The sequence below is a fragment of the Fukomys damarensis genome, unplaced genomic scaffold, assembly GCF_012274545.1.
Source record: "Fukomys damarensis isolate Sample0158 unplaced genomic scaffold, DMR_v1.0_HiC HiC_scaffold_34, whole genome shotgun sequence".
Lineage (NCBI taxonomy): Eukaryota > Metazoa > Chordata > Mammalia > Rodentia > Bathyergidae > Fukomys > Fukomys damarensis.
Genome location: NW_022900946.1, coordinates 19,136,112 through 19,153,177, shown reverse-complemented (window position 1 = coordinate 19,153,177; position 17,066 = coordinate 19,136,112). Strand labels below are relative to the sequence as shown.

Sequence of the window (17,066 nt, the reverse complement as noted above, 5' to 3'; positions counted from 1 at the left end):
CGCCAAGGGACATGCGCACAGGAGGGGCGCCGGCGAGTTTGAAAGGGGCGGGGTGGCAGCTGCGTCCCTGACTTCCGCTGTGGGCGGAGGAGAGCGCCGCAGCGGAGGGAGAGCTTCTGCTCAATCGGTGACTGCTTGGGAAAGAGAGGGGTTTACCTGGCCTCGCCCCCAAGCCCCGCCTCTGATTTGTGAGAACGGAGCAGCCCGCTGGATCGGAAGGAGGCGGAGCCTCTGGCCTCCCTGGGACAGGGTGTCCTGGGCTCACAGCGCCCTCTGTTGACCTCAGTAGCTGCGTGGAACCGGTTCGGCCTACAGCCTCACACCAGGCCGAAAGCGGTCGCCGTCGCGCGGGAGGAGGGGAAGGCTGGGGAAGGCTGGGGAAGGGGCGCCCTGGCAAAGCCTAGCTAAGCCCCCCCCTTCAGAGGAGCGTTTAGCTGACCTAAATTTGCTAAATATGGTAAAAAAATATATATAGGGAGTAGTTCACTTTCGCTGTCATCTCTTCCCCCTTTCTCCACCGTCAAATAAATTCTTATTTTAAAAAAAGCATAATGCTGCATGGAAGAAGCCTTACTCATAAGGCTACACTATATATCATATGATTCCCTTTATGGGACGTTTGAGAAAAGGCAAACCACAGCTTCAGAGAATAGATCAGGGATTGCAACTGGCTGGGTTAACCACAAAGTACGGGGGGTGGGCAGTGAAGGTGAGAGAACTAATTCGTATGTTGTTTATTATCAAAAAATCGAAAAACCAAGCTGGGGATTTAGCTCAGTGGCATAGCGCCTACACTTGCAAGTGCAAGGTCATGAGTTTGATTCCCAGTACCAAAAACCAAACTTAAAAAAACCCAAAACCAAGAGTGAACTTTTTTTTGTTTTTGTTTTTTGAGACAGGGTCTCACTATGTAGTTCAGACTGCTCTAGAACTCACTGTGTAGCCCAGGCTGGTCTCGAACTCACAGTGATCCTCCTGCCCCAGCCTCCCGAGCGCTGGGATTACAGGCGTGTGCCACCATGCCGGACAAGAGTGAATTTTAAACCAGGCCTCGTGGCCCACACCTGTAATCTCAAAACTCTGAGAGGCTGAGGCAGGAGGATTCCACGTTCGAGTTCAGCCTGTGCATCTTAGCAAGAGAAATCCTGTCTCACAATGAAAAATAAATCGGTGTGGTGGCACATCCCTGTAATCCTCACACGTTGAAGGACGAGGCAGGAGTGCCATGAGTTCAAACCTGGACTCAGTGAGGTCAAGGCCCTCCTGAACTACAAAGTGAGAACCTATCTCAGAAAATAAAACAAGAAAACCTAAATAAATGGGCTGATTACATACTCCAGTCTGAAAGCCCTCAGTTCAACTGCCAGTAATGAAAGGAAAAATAAATTTTACTGAATGTAGTTACCTATTTTTTAAAAAAGATTGGTGGCCAGGGTCTGGGAGGAGACATGAGAAGTGGCTGCTCAATAAGTAAGTTCACTTTGGAGAGGTTTTGGAATGTGGAGGTGATGGAATGCGGTTTTGGCTGTGTAATATTGTGAATATACTAAGTGACATTAGAATTGTCCACTGTAAAAAAAATGTTTTAATTGTCCACTGTAAAGTAGCAAATTTTGTTTTATAAATTCCACCTTTTAAAGTGTAAAGGGCCAGGGATTTAGCTCAGTGGTGCCGCTGCCTGCCTGGCAAGCACAAGGACTAGAGTTCGAATCCCAGTACCAAAAAATAAATGAGTAGAATTTTAAAAATAAAGTGTAAAAAGCCAGGCATGGTGGTGCACACCTGCAATACCAACACAGAGAGACTGAAGCAGGAGGAACTCAAGTTCAAGCCCAGGCCCAGCCACTTTTTGACTAACAAGACCCTGTCTCAAAAGAAAAAAAGGCCTGGAGATGTAGCTCAGTTTGAAGGCCCTGGGTCAATCGTTAGTTTAAAAAAAAAGGAAGAAAAAAAAATCCAGAAACACTGCAGGTTCTTGCCAGGCATGGTGGTGAATGCCTATAATCTCAGCACTCTGGAGGCTGAGAGAGGAGGATCACTGTGACTTCAAGGCCAGCATGGGCTATGGAGCAAGACTCTGTCTCAAAAGAAAAAAAAAGAAAAATTTTAAAAAGAAAAATACCTCAGGCTCTTGCCAGCCTTTCTATTCAGTAATTCATGTCCAAAAGCATGGTGGGATGAGATGGGACTTGGCTCTTCTGCTCTGCCTTAGTCCCCATGCACCTGCCATAATTGAGCATAAGCAGGCTCCCTGGGCCCGAATGTAAGATGATTTCTGGCCACAGATGGGGTAAGGACCTAAAAGGACTGCCAGGTGTGGTGGCTCATGCCTGTAATCCCAGCACTCAGGAGGCTGAGGCAGGAGGATCACCATGAGTTTGAGACCAGCCTAGGTTACATAGTAAGATCAAGGCCAGCCTGAACCACACAGCGAGACCCTGTCTCAAAAAAAAGGGAACTAAAAGGACCATCCATCTCAAAGGCTCAAGTAAGTGGCTTGTCAGAAGTGGAAATGACTACTGGTAGACCAAAGCCACAGCTTGAGCACATAAAACTTCACCACGAAGAGGTGGTTTCCTTTCCTTTCTATAGTTCAGGGATATAACGCAAGCCCAGGAAGTGGTAGCACCTAGGGACTCTTGAACACCTGTATTCCTGTCCAGGAGTTAAGAACTTGTGGCTTGGTTGTCCACTCTCCCGGACTCCCACCAAAGGAGTCTCAAGCCAACCCCAGCCCGCAACACCACTTTCCATCTTTGCAGAACACCCAGAATAATCCCTGGGAATCTGAGACCCTCAGTCAACATAATCACACACATAAATTGGAAAGTCCATCTAGGCATGGCAACACACATCTGTAATCCCAGCATTTGTCGGCTGAGATAGAAGAATTAGGAGTTTAAGGCCAACCTGGAGTACATGGCAAGAACCTATCTCAAAAAAACAAAGGTTGAGAGAATCATCACACTCACAGTCGCCTCTGGATTTGACCCCACTATAGGTTGGGTGGCCTTGTTCAAGTCCTCAGGACAATGTACTCCCAAAGACACAAAGAATTTTAAAAAACAAAGTACAAACTTTATTTTGTTTCTTTACAAAGGCACCGTGGCCTCTTGGTTTTTTTTTCCCCCCACTTTCTTAACAAAATATAATAGCTTCTCCTTGGACACAAAGATCTCAAAATTGTAAAAAAAAAAAAAAAAAAAAAAAAAAAAAAAAAAAAAAAAAAAAAAAAAAAAAAAAAAAAATAAAAAAAAAAAAAAAAAAAAAAAGAAAGAAAGAAAGAAAGAAAGAAAGAAAGAAAAAAAAATAAATGAAAACTAAAACCAACAACAAACAAAACAAGAGAAAAACAGACATAGACACTTCTGGGGTTTAAGAGGGGTGCCCTGGAGGGAGAGGTGGACAGGAGGGCGGAGAATGGTGAGTCCTGGCGTTGAGTGGGGGGAGGGGGAAGGGCAGCAGCAAACCCCCACCGAGAAGCGTGGACCCCCGGTCCCCAGAAAGCCCTGACCCAGCCTAACCCCCAACCCATGTAAGTGCTTAAAGAAGAAGAAAACCAAACGGAGGAGGGAGGGGGTTGAGGACTGACAGGCATAGGACCAGCTCTGGGGAGGGGTAAATGCCTTGGGGTTGATTTTCCCTGTTCTTAAAAACACGTTTAAACAGAAAATGTATCTTGGCGGAGAGAGGCCGGACACCCTAGTGCAGGCCTCCCCCAGAGCCCAGGGTGGAGGCACAACCCTGGGATCCCAATGCTCCCACACACTATGTGCCACCCCCGCCTCAGGACCCTGGCTTGGGTGGCTCCGTTCAAAGGTCGATTTACAGTATTGAAAAAGAGGTCATAAAAGAGACCCAAATGACACAGTAATTTTGTAAAAATTTCTCACTCGTTCACCCACATTGCTCCCTGTCACTTCCCCGGCCCCCTCCAGCCCCCAGAAGGGAGAGGAGGGCTGGGGGGGTGGTCAGGGAAGCTCCTCATCCCCTAATGGCTCCTCCCGGCTCTGGTCCATGGCGTCACTGTCCGAGGCCTCCGAGTCAGAGGCAGTGTCTGAAGTGTGGGCCTCGGGACAGCTGCGCACGGGCTTCACGATGACGGCTCGCCGCTGTTCCTCCTCCAGCTCCTGCTTGTCCTGGGTGCCCTCAATGTGCTGGATTGCCTAGACAGAGACAGGCGACCAGGCGGCTCAGCCCGAGGCCCTTGGCCAGCCTGGAGACAGTAGGGCCTCAGCCGGCCACTAACTCCCCACAAGACACGCACACCTCAGGATTGTCCTAAAATAAGCCTGGCAAAGCAGCCAGGGTGCTGCCAGAGTCCAGGGGAAATAAACATTAGAAAATCGATCTGTTGAGCTAGGAGTGGTTGCATACATTTCTTTAAAAAGGTCTATGGGCCAGGGATTTAGCTTAGTGGTTCCACCGCCTGCCTCACAAGCTCAAGGACCCAAGTTCAAACCCTAGTACCAAGAAAAAAAAAAAAAAGGTCTAGGGATGTAGCTCAGCCCTGGATTCAATCCCTAGTACCATTTAAAAAAAAAAAAGTCACTCCTAAATTAAAGAACCGCTTCCAAGAAGATCATAGTCCCAGTGCTGCCAAGAAATGACAAGCATCTCTCATACATTTATATATTTTCAAATCTGCCTATTAACGTATTAAAGTTTTTTGCTATTAATTGTATTACTCATCTTCCTGGGTTTATGTGTAACTAAAGTTCTGGATGTTTTTTGTTTTTTTTTTGTTTTGGTTTATTGCTTACCAATGAATCTTTTTTGCGGGGGCTACCAGGGATTAAACTTGGATCCTTATGCTTGCAAGACAGGCAGCAGAACCACTGAGCTAGATCCCCAGCCCCCAATTAATCTTTTTATGTTACCCAAGACACTGATAGGAGGTGTAAATACACTCACCCAGCCACTGCCACCTCTCTCATCCTTAGTTATGGGAAATGGAGGTGAGAGAAAGCTCTGGGCCAAACAAAGAGCTGACCACAGGAACTCTAATCAGGGGGCTCTGGGTCCAAGGGAGCCCACCAGCAAACCCCACTGAAGAAGGAACATGGTTCATCTCCAGGCTCCGTCCCCAGACACAGGGAGGGAGAGACCCCTGGGCATCCAACCACTCCTCCAAGTCAAGCTCCATCTTCTCCCCTTCCATCCCCTATTCAAAGAGCCTGTTTGCACGAGGTCACCCCCATAAGCTGCCCCTCCCTGAGCCCAGGTACCTGCACAATGGTGTCCAGATTTTGCCGGGATGTAGACACAGAGTTGATGACAGAGGGACCCATGGTGACAACGTTGATGTGGTGGGAGGGAGGTGGTGGTGGCGGCGCCGGCACAATCACCGTGGGGTGGTGGGTCGGGGCTGGAGGGGGCAGGAGCTGTAAGACAGAAGCCCTCAGTCTCTCAGTCGTGGTCCTTCCAGCCCATCAACCTCCCTTGGTCACAGGGGCTACTATAGTTTGGATTTAGGTTTCCCCAGCGGTACATGTATAACGGTGGCCCACTGCATGGTACCATTGGGAGTGATGGAATCTTTTAGAGGTGGGCCGAGTGGAAGGTCTTTAGGGGTGGGTTCCCTCAGAATGGATAGTAGAATCCCTGGCCTCTTCCTTTCTCTCTGGCTTCCTGGCTGTGAGGTGAGCTGTTTCACTCTGTCACCTGCTCTTGTCATGCATGATCTGCTGTCTTGCAACAGGCCCAAAGCAGTAACAAGGCCAAATGAAAACCTCCAAGACTGTGAGCCAAAATAACTCTCCTCTTTGTGAGCAGATTATCTCAGCACGGTGCGGTAGTGCACACCTGTAATTCCAGCACTCTGGGAGGCTGAGGCAAGAAGCTTGCATGTTTGAGTCCAACCTGGGCAATGTAGTAACTTAGTGAGACCATGCCTCAAAGTAAAATAAAAAGGACCAGGAATGCAGCTCAGTACAAAGGCTCTGGGTTCAATTCCCAATGCTACAAAAAAAAAAAAGTAGATTGTCTCAGATATTTGTTAGTGATGGAAAACTAACAAATGCAGGGGCGAGCCAGTTTACCACCACACACCCACCCGTGACCCTGTACTATGAAGGAATGGCAGCTGATGGAAGGGCTTCTGACCATCCCAAATCCTACGGCCCCTTCAACTTCCAGTGCCAAGCAGCAGTTCAACATCTAACACAGTGCTAGTTAAGAGTGTAAACCGGGGTTCTTCCATTTAACCTTAGAATGGTGTCGGGGGGATGTGAAGAAATGTAACAGGATATTGTTGGATTGCTTATGCACTTTCTCTTACAAATGGCCTGCCCTTGCATACTGTTCTAAAAACTAAAGCTTAAATTTCCATGTTATTGCCTGCTAGATGTGCTATTCTTTGGTAGAAAATTCCCATAGTTTGTATTCAAGAAGTGCCTGAAATTGTGTTGATTTTTAAGTCCATCTAATAAATTATATATATTTTCTAAAAAAAAAGTGTAAACCAGGGGCCAGGGATTTAGCTCAGTGGTGCCACCGCCTGCCTCACGATCCCAAGTTGGATCCCTGGCACCAAAAAAAAAAAAAAGAGAGAGAGTGTAAACCAGGTGTGGAGGCACACACCAGTAATCCCAGCATTCTGGTGGTTGAGGCAGAAAGATTGCCCTGAGTTTGAGGTCTACCTCAGCTCCATAGTGAGTTTGGGGCCAGCCTGAACTACAAAGCAAGGCCCTGTCTCAACCTCCCCAAAATAATAGTAATAGTTAAGAGTGTAGAAGAGAGCCAGGTGTGGTGGCACAATCTGTAATCCCAGCGCTTGGGAGGCTGAGGCATGAGGATTCACTGTGAGTTCAAGCCCAGCCTGAATTACACAGCAAGACCCTGTCTCAAAACAACAACAAAAAAAGGGTATAGATGTTATACTGGCCCTGTAGTGCACACACCTGTTCTCCCAGCTTTCTGGAGATGTAGCTCAGTCAGTGGTAGAGTGGTTTGCCTGGCATGTACAAGGCCCCAGGTTTATTCCCAGCATGGGAAGGGGATGCGGGAGGCAGAGGAGGAGGGAAGGAGAAGATAGAAGGGGACAGAGGGAGAGAGAGAAGGGGAGAGAGGGAAGGAGTGGAGGGAGAACACACACCCTGGATTTAGACAGCCAGGATTCAAATCTGTCTCTAGTCACTTGGGATCCTGTGCATGTTATCTGACCTTTCTGTGCCTCAATTTCCTCATCAGTTAAACAGGAGTTTAATGGCTCAGGTTTTAAAGTACTGCTTTGAGGATTCCATGAACTCATAAACACCTGGAGCCAGCAACAGCTCAACAAGAAATAACTGTTGGCCCGGGTTGGCCTTGAAGACAATCTGGGCACCTCTGCAGCCTAAGAGCCCCAGGGCAACTTGAGCCTGCCCCGCCTAGGCCTCCTGCTCACCTGGGTCCGCAGGTGCTGCTGTTCCCGCTCCAGCTTCTCCTGGTGCAGCAGCCGCACCTGTTCCTGTTGCTGCTGCAGCTGCACCTGCTGCGCGATCACCTTGAGCTTTTCCGGGTACATGTGGGCCTCCAGGGACCGCACCTGCGGGTGGAGCAGCTTGGTGCTCAGGGGCAGGGCCAGAGCACACCTGCTTCACCAGCCCCATAGCAGGCCACTCACCAAAACCTCCAAACCCAGGACACAGCACAATGTGCCCAAAACGTAAGACACTAGCATGAGTGACACCCAGGGGTAGGCTAAATTCCTTACCAGAGCCCCCTAAGCCCCCCTCCCACCTCCAGGTCTCTGTCTCTGCTCTTCTCTCTACCTAAAACACCTTACTCTCTTCTTTGCCTGGTTAACTGGTTTCCACGTAGAAGCCATGGGTATCCATTGAGAACCAGGTCAGACACACAGCTGCCTGTCCTTTATCTCAGTTGCTCTAGGTATGTGTGAGTGTGTGTGTGTGTGTGTGTGTGTGTGTGTGTGTGTGTGTGTGCTGGGAATTGAACCCAAGGCCTTACATGCTAAGCACACATTCTGCCACTGGGCTGTACCTGAAGCCCTTGGTTGCATTTTTATACCTGTACCTGTACCTGTGAGAGCCTTTGACTAATTCCCTCACCCCCAGGCACGTGGTAACCCACAAGGACAACGAGGTCCCCACTCCTAAACCTGGCACAGAGCAGGCACTCCTGTAAATATCTGCTAAATGGAAAGCACATAGGCAGAAAAAAGCAGAGACAACAGAAACCCCTTCCCGTGCCCATGGCACCCTGCACCCAGCCCACCGGGCACCTCACCTGCTCCTCCAGCATCATGCGCACAGAGCGCTCCTTGTCCAGCTGCTGTCGCAGCTCAATCATCTCCCGCCGCAGGTCCTCAGCCTTCTCATCCTCCCAGATGTCTGGCGAGCCAATGCCCTCGTCTTTGTCCTCCGCCCGCCGCCGCTTCGGAGATGAGCCACTAAGCTCCTGGGGACCATAAGGGATAGGTGAGTATGTGAAGTACCACTCCCACCACGGAGGTCAGGGGCTCCGTCTCCACCCCACAAAGCTACCCAACAGAGGCGGACCTGGACGGGGGAGCTCATTCTGCAGATCCAACAAAGTGGCCAAATGACAGAAAAGGAAATAGAAAGGACTGGCTTTCCAGGACAGCTGCCTGGTTCCATCTGATGAACGGGGAAACTAGGGCCAGTGTGTAAAATAGGCTGTTCAGTAGATAAGATGGGACTGGCAGTCATATCTGTGTCCCTGGTCACTGGTTGGGTCCAGGCATGCCATGCTGGGGACAGGGAGAAGGGCAGGGCACAGAGGAGATCCTCCTAGGATACCTGGATGAAGCGCTTGAGCTGTGTATTCTGCTGCAGGAGCCTGGTCTTCTCCTGCTCCAGGGAGAAAATGTACTCTGCAGTCTGCTGGAGAATGGCTGCCTGGGGGCAGGAGGGACCCAGGGTCAGGCTGGCACAATTTCCAAGACTCTCTTCCTCCTCCCCCCACAGCCTGCCGCCTCCTCCAGGAAGCTCCCACCCCCTGCCCACCTTGCTGAGCTTCTCTCCATCTGTGTGGGGAATAAGGGTCTTGAGGGACTGGAAGCCTGCGTTGATGCTCTGCATACGCCTCCTCTCGTTGCTGTTGGCGATCTCCCGCCGAATCCGCCGCTCCTGGTCCCGCTGGGTCTCAGGGGTCAGTGGGATGTTGGCAAGGCTGCCAGGGCAAACAGGAAACTAAGACTAGACACCCTCTGAGCCTTGCCCCAATTGGCCCATCTTCATAATTCATCTCTAGAGGGCCCTGGGAGTAACCTGCATCCCTCTCCTGCTGCAAAAGATGCCAGGTCAGCCTAACGCTAGCACCTGAGCAGAACATCCCTGAAGCTAATGGGAGGGGCACCCTCGGAACGTCCAGGCAGACTCAAATGGCTTGGTCACAGGCAAAGGCAGGCTGCTCAGAATGACTTCCTCTCTGAAGGCAGGAGTCTCTTCTAGAACAAAGTTCCCAGCCAGGTCTGAGTATCAAAAACACCCAAGAGGGCTGGGGATTAAGCTCAGTGGTTCGGTGGCCTGCCTTGCAAGCGCAAGGACCCGAGTTCAATACCTGGTACCATAAAAAACAAAACAAAAAAAAACAGACAAAAAACACAAAACACCCAAAGACTTGTACAACAAGCAGAAGCCAGGTCCTGCCCAGCCTCTCAGACGGCCTGGGAAGGCCCAGCAGCCTGTGTGGCTAATCCCTGTATCTGATTCAGGTGGTCCTTGAATGACAATCAGAGGCACCTGGTCTTAGGATGCTTCTGAGTCCTTGCTGTGACCGAGACCACTTCCAGAGTCTCAGGCTTTGCCACCCTCCAACTGAGAAGTCGTTCTTCCTCTGTGCCTTTCAGCACAGCCATGCCTCCAGCCACAAGCCCCAGCTCCCATCTGGGCCCCCCTGGGCTAAGATTTCACAGAAGACAAGACAAATACCACTCGCTCCTCAGAGAGGACAATGGGTCAACGAGCCCTGGGCCCTCAGGGGCAGACCAGCGCCAGGAAGTGAGGCTCCTGGCGTGCTGTGGGCAGTGGGACTGCACATGGCGGTGCAGCAGGCAGTGGAGTGAGACGCAGCAGCCAGGGAAGGGGGCAAGGCTGTGGGCCAAGATGCAAGACAGCAGCAAACCCTGCAGGCCTGAAGCCACTGCTCCCAAGGGGTGCGCCTGTGTGTGGCCTGGAGGAGGCGTGCCCCCCTTCCCAGCCCTCCTCCACAACTTCCCCGCCCCTGGCCTGATGGCTTCCAGATGCTGAGCTCCCAGCAGAGCCGCCAGCCCCACCCAAAGCCACAGCCCTGGCCTCTTCCTGAGGGGCCCTGCCTGGGTGACCTATTCCAGGACTGAGCCAAGAGAGCTTAGGCGCTGGGTCTAGAGAAACAGGGAAAGGCCTCTGGGGGCTCTCATCCCATTGATGGAGAGTCCAGGATCCAGGAGACACCAGGGTTTGAGTCCTGTGCTGTGACTTGGCCCTGTCCCTTTCCTCAGGGAAAAGAGCTGCACAACAGCCCAGGAGGGGACACATCTGTAACAGATGGAAACAGCCTTGGCCTGACCCGCCCCACCCATCCATCCTATCTCAGCTCCCTGTGGGACCCTGGACATATCCTTGGCCCTTCCTAGGCCTCAGCTTTTCTTCTTCAACAGATGGAGCAGCCAGCTGGGACTGAGCCCCCCAGTCACTCCTGGAGGCAAATCAACACAGCCTTGCACTGTACCCCCCACCCCCCACACTCCCTCACCCCACCTCATCGAGCCTCTTCCATCAGGGTCCAAAGGCCCAGGGCCTCCCTGACCCTCTCCACTGGGGTGTGAGACCCTCACGGAGCTGGGAAAGTCAGTGCTAGGAAGGAGGTACAGATCCCTCCTCACACTTCACAGATGAGGTGGCCCTTTACTCAGGACTCGAGAGTAGGCATAGAACAGTTTTGGACTCAGAGAGCTGGATATCCAACTTCCCCACTTCAGGCCAGACACCTTCCTTCTCCCAGTTTCCCTGCCCCCACAGTGGGTGTGATATGGTGTCAAAAACAGGAAAGACTAGCTGGGCATGGTGATGCACCCCTGTAATCCCAGCACTTGGGAGGCTGAGGCAGGAGGATTGCTCTTAGTTTGAGACCAGCCTGGGCTACATAGTGGGACCCTGGCTCAAAAAAAAAAAAAAAAAAGAGGAAAGGAACAATTAGGCAGAAGCTGCCACTGTCTGTCTTCAGGGCCTGGCCCTGCCCTTAGACCACACCTCCTCAGGGAGGCTAGTTGGCCAAGGGAACGGGAATGCTCTGCAGTGGGTGGCCTAACAACAGAGATCTTTGGAGACTGACAGAGACAGGGAGAGGCATCACAGGAAGCCACCCGGTGGCTACAATCTGTCTGGGAGCAGCCTGTACCCTCATCTCTCCTGGTGATGCCCAAAGACCTGAGGTGACCCAGGGCTGGGGCTCAAAAGGAAGTCCACTCTTGGGCCACCCTGAGAGACAGCCCATCCAGAAGGCCTAACAAGGAATAAGTGGGGTTTTTTTGTTTTTTTTTTTTTGGTTGTGGGTTTTTTTTTGTTTTTTGTTTTTTCCTTTTTTGAGACAGGGTCTCACTAGGTAGTTGAGACTGACCTGGAAACTTACTATGTAGCCCAGGCTGGGCTTGAACTCACAGTGATCCTCCAGCCTCAGCCTCCCGAGTGCTGGGATTACAGGTGTGTGCCACTATGCCCCAGCAGAAATAAGTGCTTTTGTTTTTTTTGAGGTTTTTTGGTTTTTTTTTTTTTTTTTTTTTTTTTTTTTTTTTTAAAGTGGTGTTTTTTTTTTTTGTGGTTTTTTGTGTTTTTTTTTTTTTTTTTTTTTTTTTTTGGGTACCGGGGATTGAACTCGGGTCTTTGCACTTGCCAGGCAGGCCACCAAAGAAATAAGTGTTTTTAAAAAGTCTTGAAGATAAGTGTGGTGATACACACCCTCAGCACCATGGCTGAGACAGGAAGATCACAGTTTTGATGCTAGAATGGGCAACCAAGAGTCCCATCTCAAAATAAAAAACAAGTGCCGGGGAAGTAACTTATGGCAAAAAAGCTTGCCTAGCATGAGCAAAGCCTTGGGCTCAATCAAGCCCTAGTACCACACACACACATGTATGTCTTGAATTCTTCGTATGATGTGCTAAAGACACATTATGTTAGGACTTTCTCACTGAATTTTATCAAAATCTTCCCATGAGTAAGGTGGCCTTCTTATGAGTAAGGAGGACATAAAGGCTGAGGAACAGATCAGGAATGATAGCAAGCAATAAGCAAGGACCTGGAGCAGATCTCCGGCAACAGATTAAAACGGGTTCTATACAGTCCCACAGACGGACAGGTGACAGGTAGCCCTGAAGAATAGGGCCCGGGAAGCAGAGGTGTATCTTAGTAGCCACACACCTCTCCCCCAATTCTCACAAAAGCCCAGTGGAGTAGCTGCAGCAATGTGCCTTGTAATGTGCCCACACCAAGCAGCGAGCTGTGTTGTAGACAACCTGCCAGCGGGCGGTGCCCTCTACATAGAAGGGGCGGCTCTGCAGAGCAGGTGTGGCTACAAGAACGGTGCCCTGCGCTGGGCCCCTCCAAACTACCATGAGGGAAGAGGCCTACAAGTGATGTGACATAGCCAAGGTCACAGCTGCAGGACCAGCAGAGTGGGGTGCAGCTGGATGCACCCTCCTGCAGCTCCCAGCCCGAGTCTCCCCAGTTCATCAGCCCTGGGAAGCTGACCCCAGGGTTCCCACTAACTGGGAAGCCCAAAAGACACCACAGGGCTCCAGACTCCAAATTTCCACCCCCAAAGTTCCTAAAAGAAGCCCAGGCAGGGACAGGAGCCTATGTCAGCTCCTCTCTACCTCAGAAGCTGTCAGCCTGGCTCCGCCAGATGTTCCATCCTGCCACTTCCTCTCTAAACCCATCAGCCTAGACTTCTCCTTCTGGAAACAGCTGATGGTTAACCTAGCGTTTAACCTACACATAACTAAGAAGAGACTCACCCCCAAAACTACAGCTCCTCATAGGAACTTAAATTTGTCATCAAGACTCTCATTATATTTCATCTAAACAGTCCTGGAAGTATGCACTGATAAGAGGTTTTTAACAGACTACATGCTAATCAGGGCTTCTGATTGGTGGAGTCTGAGCTAACCAAGAATGTGTTTGGTGGAATGCCAACCACACTGCTGACCAACCCTAGGTTCCTATTTATGGAGGATAATAGTTAATAGGCATTTCCAAGTGACACTGCAGTGGATAGGATTTTTCTGCAAAGGCCTGAAAATTCTTTATAGTTCTTTCTGGGTTTTGCAGAAGCAAACTGTAACCGTGAACTGTAACTACCTCCCTCCCTAGTAAGTTCAGACTCTCCCAGGTGAGCAGTAGCTCTGACTTCGACACCCCGCACACACACACACCCCTCACTAAACAGGCATTAGCCAGGGGCCACTAGGCCTTACGAGTAAGAGCACTGGGCATTTAGCAAAGTCTTTTTGGAGATAATTTTAGTTACATTATTTTAAAGTCTTGTAACTGTATTTTCTAATAAACTTACACATCAGATCTGTTGTCAAAAAAAAAGAGCACTGGGCAACAAAGAGCAAGATCTGGGCACCGACCAAGTGGAGGGTTGCCATCCTCTCCCTGGTACACTCCCCAAATCTAGGAAGTATGTCAGCATCCCAACCACACTCAAGGGCAGGGGACAGATTATCCACATCCAGATCCCTAACAGGTACCTGTCCCTCCTACCCAGCCCAAGGCCAAGTTCTCTCCCATCTCCCTCCACCCGCCTGCCCAGCCTCAGCCTCCAACTGGCCACTGAGAACTCTCACTTCACACTCCCTGAGCTCACACATTCAAGTCACTTAACCTCACACAGCCAAGGTAATGGAAGTCCTCCCGGGATTTCTCCCATAGCTGAAAAGGAAGGGAGCTGACCTTCTCATTCAGGGTACCAAGGCACCTACCCACCCATACATCCCTCTCCAACCTACTGTGGCCAGCCACCACCCTCCCCTTGGTTCCACAACACACCAAGCCATGCTGTTCTCATCCCAGACATCCTGCCCTCTTCCACCCACCCCCACAGCTCCTGCAGCCCAAAGGGACACTGCCCTGGGTTCAAATGCCAACTTCAGCCTTTCCACTTGATAGCTGTGAAGCCCTACATTGAGCTACCACATCTGTCACAGCCTCAGTTTCCCCCACCCGTAAAATGTGGAAACTGCATCATTTCACAGGTTCATGGCATCAAGTCTGAGTTCGATCCCTGGGACCAAAAAAAAAAAGCATCGAGAAAGAGAAAAGACAATAGGATGCCCGGTTTCCCTAGGTTTTGCACCCAGCTATCCAGGACAACCAATGGATCTCACGGGGCTGACAGAACCATGAGTTGGTGAGCTGCTAAGGATGGAAATCATCAGGTCTTGTTAACTGCTGAATCCTCAGTCCTGTCATCAAACTGGTGCTTCATAAATGGACTCAGGGACCAAACAAATACACCGAAGCCCTTAACATTCCTCCTTTTTAAATTCTGATATAGGGGCCAGGGATTTAGCTCAGTGTTTCTGGCACCTGCCTAGCAAGTACAAGGACCTGAGTTAGATCCCCGGCACCGAAAAATAATAATAAAATTCTGAGAGAGGGCCAGGGATTTAGCTTAGTGGAGCTGTCACCTGCCTCACAAGCACAAGGTCCTGAGTTCAATCCCTGGTAACAAAAAAATGAATAAAAATTCTGACAGTCTACCCATGATGAATATAATCCGTATGTACTGCAAACACGTACTTATAAAAATAAAAGATACACAGATTTTAAAAATAAGATAAAATTCTGAGATAGGGTCTGGACATATCGCCCAGGCTTGCCTTGAATTTGTGTTCCTCCTACCTCAGCCTCCTATGTAGCTGGGGTTATAGATGTGTACAACAGTAGCCAGTTTGTTTGTTTATCTGTCTGTTTGCTTTGAGGCAGGGTCTCACTATCCAGTTCAGGCTGGCTTTGAACTCACTATATATCCCAGGCTGGCTTGAACTAAAGGCAAACCTCTATCTATCCTCAGCCTCCCAAATGCTGGGATTACAGGCGTGCTTTTTGGAATTTGAGTCAAAGTAACAGCTTCCAGGTACTTGACATACCAATCTCCACACGTTACATTTTACCAAAGCAGAGAACCTTTAAGTTGCAAGTTCCAGGGTACTGCCCTCCAGCTCCCTCTGGGGGTGACACAGGTGAGAAGTGAAGGGGAGCACAACCAATCAGAGGGATAAAGGAAAGTCCACAGCCTGAGACAACCATTCACCCCGAAAGTCCTGCACAGCCCACACTCCGTCCTGCACAGGCCTCCCACCTCACCCTGCAGCCCCAGCTGAAAACACGGTAAGAAGCCGTCTTGGAATTGAGGCAGGCCGAGGACTTATGCACCTGGGGGCAGGTTCTGCCGCCTTGAGTACTTGGCCTACAAAAACCCAATGTCCCTGAGAGGCTGCTAGCCTCTTCCAAAGGGAATCATCTGGGGTTTGTTTTGTGTTTTTGAGACAGCGTCTCACTATGTAGCCCAGCTGGCCTCAAACTCATAATCCTCCTGCCTTAACCTCTTGGGATTACAGGTGTATGCCACCACACCCAGCTCAGAGGTGATTGGTACAGAGAAAAAGTGAAGCCAGAGTTCTAGGAAGCCCTGACAGGCTCAACCAAGATCCAAGCACAGAAGCCAGAGGGTCCCCAAACCTATGCCTGGTCAGAGCCAAAGCCAATGTGAGGAACTCAGCCCCTCCTGCCCACTGACCAGTCCAGCCCAGCAAAGAGCAGCCAGCACTGCACAAAAGAGCAGGGCTCTGGGGTCAGGTTCCAGTCCCATCTCTACTTCTTGTTCTAGCTGGCCCCTTCCCCAGCCTCTTGTGTCTTCATCTTTACAAGGGAATCAGAAAACAACTTGACTTGTAGAAAGAGCATAATGATTCAATGAGAAAATACTAGGAAAGGGGATGCCCAGAACATATAAAGACCTCAAAAGTAATTTTTAAAATTATTACCACTGGGCCAGGCATGGTGGCGCACGTACACCTGTATCCCAGCACTCAGGAGGTTCAGCCAGAGGGTCTTTGAGGCCAGCCTGGACTGCATAATGAGTTCTCAAGGCCAGCTTCAACCTTGTCTCAAAGGGGAAAAAAAATTTATTACTGTTGGGCCCTTCAGCTGGGCCTTGTCTAAATGCCAACCTTCAGGGTGGCCCTGCTGCCTGCCAGATACATCAGCTGGCCCATCTACCCTTAGATATTGACTGTGAATTTGGCAATAAAGGTGAGAGCCCTAGATCCGGGTGTATACCTGTGCAGCCACCTTTCCCCCAGCGTCTGGTGTCCAACAGCTTGGGCCACACCGTTCCCGGGCTCCTCCTCCTTCAATCCCCGCCCTGCCAGCCCTGGGCTGCTGAGCACGTGGCCCAGCCCTGGGGAGCCATTTCGCTCCTGGAGCACTACTGCAAGAAGGGGCCGCAGTTCCTAAACTTGTGCATACTGGAGAAACCCCCACCCCCTCGTGCCCACCTCAGCCCAACGAGTCGGGTTCAACAAGGTGATGCCTGTGCTGAGCCTTAGCAAACGGAGTTCCTGGCATGTGCATTTTAACGTATCCAGAATGATTCGGCTGTTCTTTGCCCGCGAATTCATCGCCTCTGATAAAGGGTGACTTTTGGGCAATCTCTAGCAGAGCTTGCACAAGTGGCTCCTGTGACGGAAATGCACACCTCGGGGCACCCACCCAGCTGGGAGACCGGACGCTTTCGGCTTACGGCTAAGAAAAGGGGCGTAGAATGGGAAAGTTTGCAGAGGAGACCCACGTGCAGCGGGGAGCGGCTAGGCTAGGCTAGGCGAGGCCTCAGGACCTCCTTACCCAAAACGCCTGGCACCCGGCCTGCCTAGCCCACCTAGCCCGCGGAGGCCGAGCTTTGTCAGGAAAAGCGTGGCTCCCGAACGCCTACAAGTCCCACAATGCGGTACCCGCCAGGCGCGCAAAACTACAGTTCCCGAGAGGCCAAGCGCGCAGAGGTCCGCCTACTCCAAAAGGGCTGCAGAGTCACGTCCAGGCCTCGCTAGTAAACAGCGC

General features: G+C 50.6%; 1 protein-coding gene across 2 annotated transcripts in view; it reads right to left on the bottom strand.

The window, feature by feature from the left end:
* Positions 1–3,295: 3,295 nt before the first annotated feature.
* Positions 3,296–17,066, bottom strand: part of Tfap4 (transcription factor AP-4) — a 50,243-nt gene continuing 36,472 nt past the window's right edge. For both annotated transcript variants that reach the window (XM_010644078.1, XM_010644076.3), the window contains exons 2-7: positions 8,970–9,135; positions 8,763–8,861; positions 8,230–8,400; positions 7,388–7,528; positions 5,229–5,384; positions 3,296–4,166 (exon numbers count right to left, since the gene is read on the bottom strand). In XM_010644078.1, the coding sequence (XP_010642380.1) occupies positions 3,972–4,166; positions 5,229–5,384; positions 7,388–7,528; positions 8,230–8,400; positions 8,763–8,861; positions 8,970–9,044 (837 nt within the window). In that variant the 5' untranslated portion in view covers positions 9,045–9,135 and the 3' untranslated portion in view covers positions 3,296–3,971. The remainder of the gene's footprint in view (positions 4,167–5,228; positions 5,385–7,387; positions 7,529–8,229; positions 8,401–8,762; positions 8,862–8,969; positions 9,136–17,066) is intronic.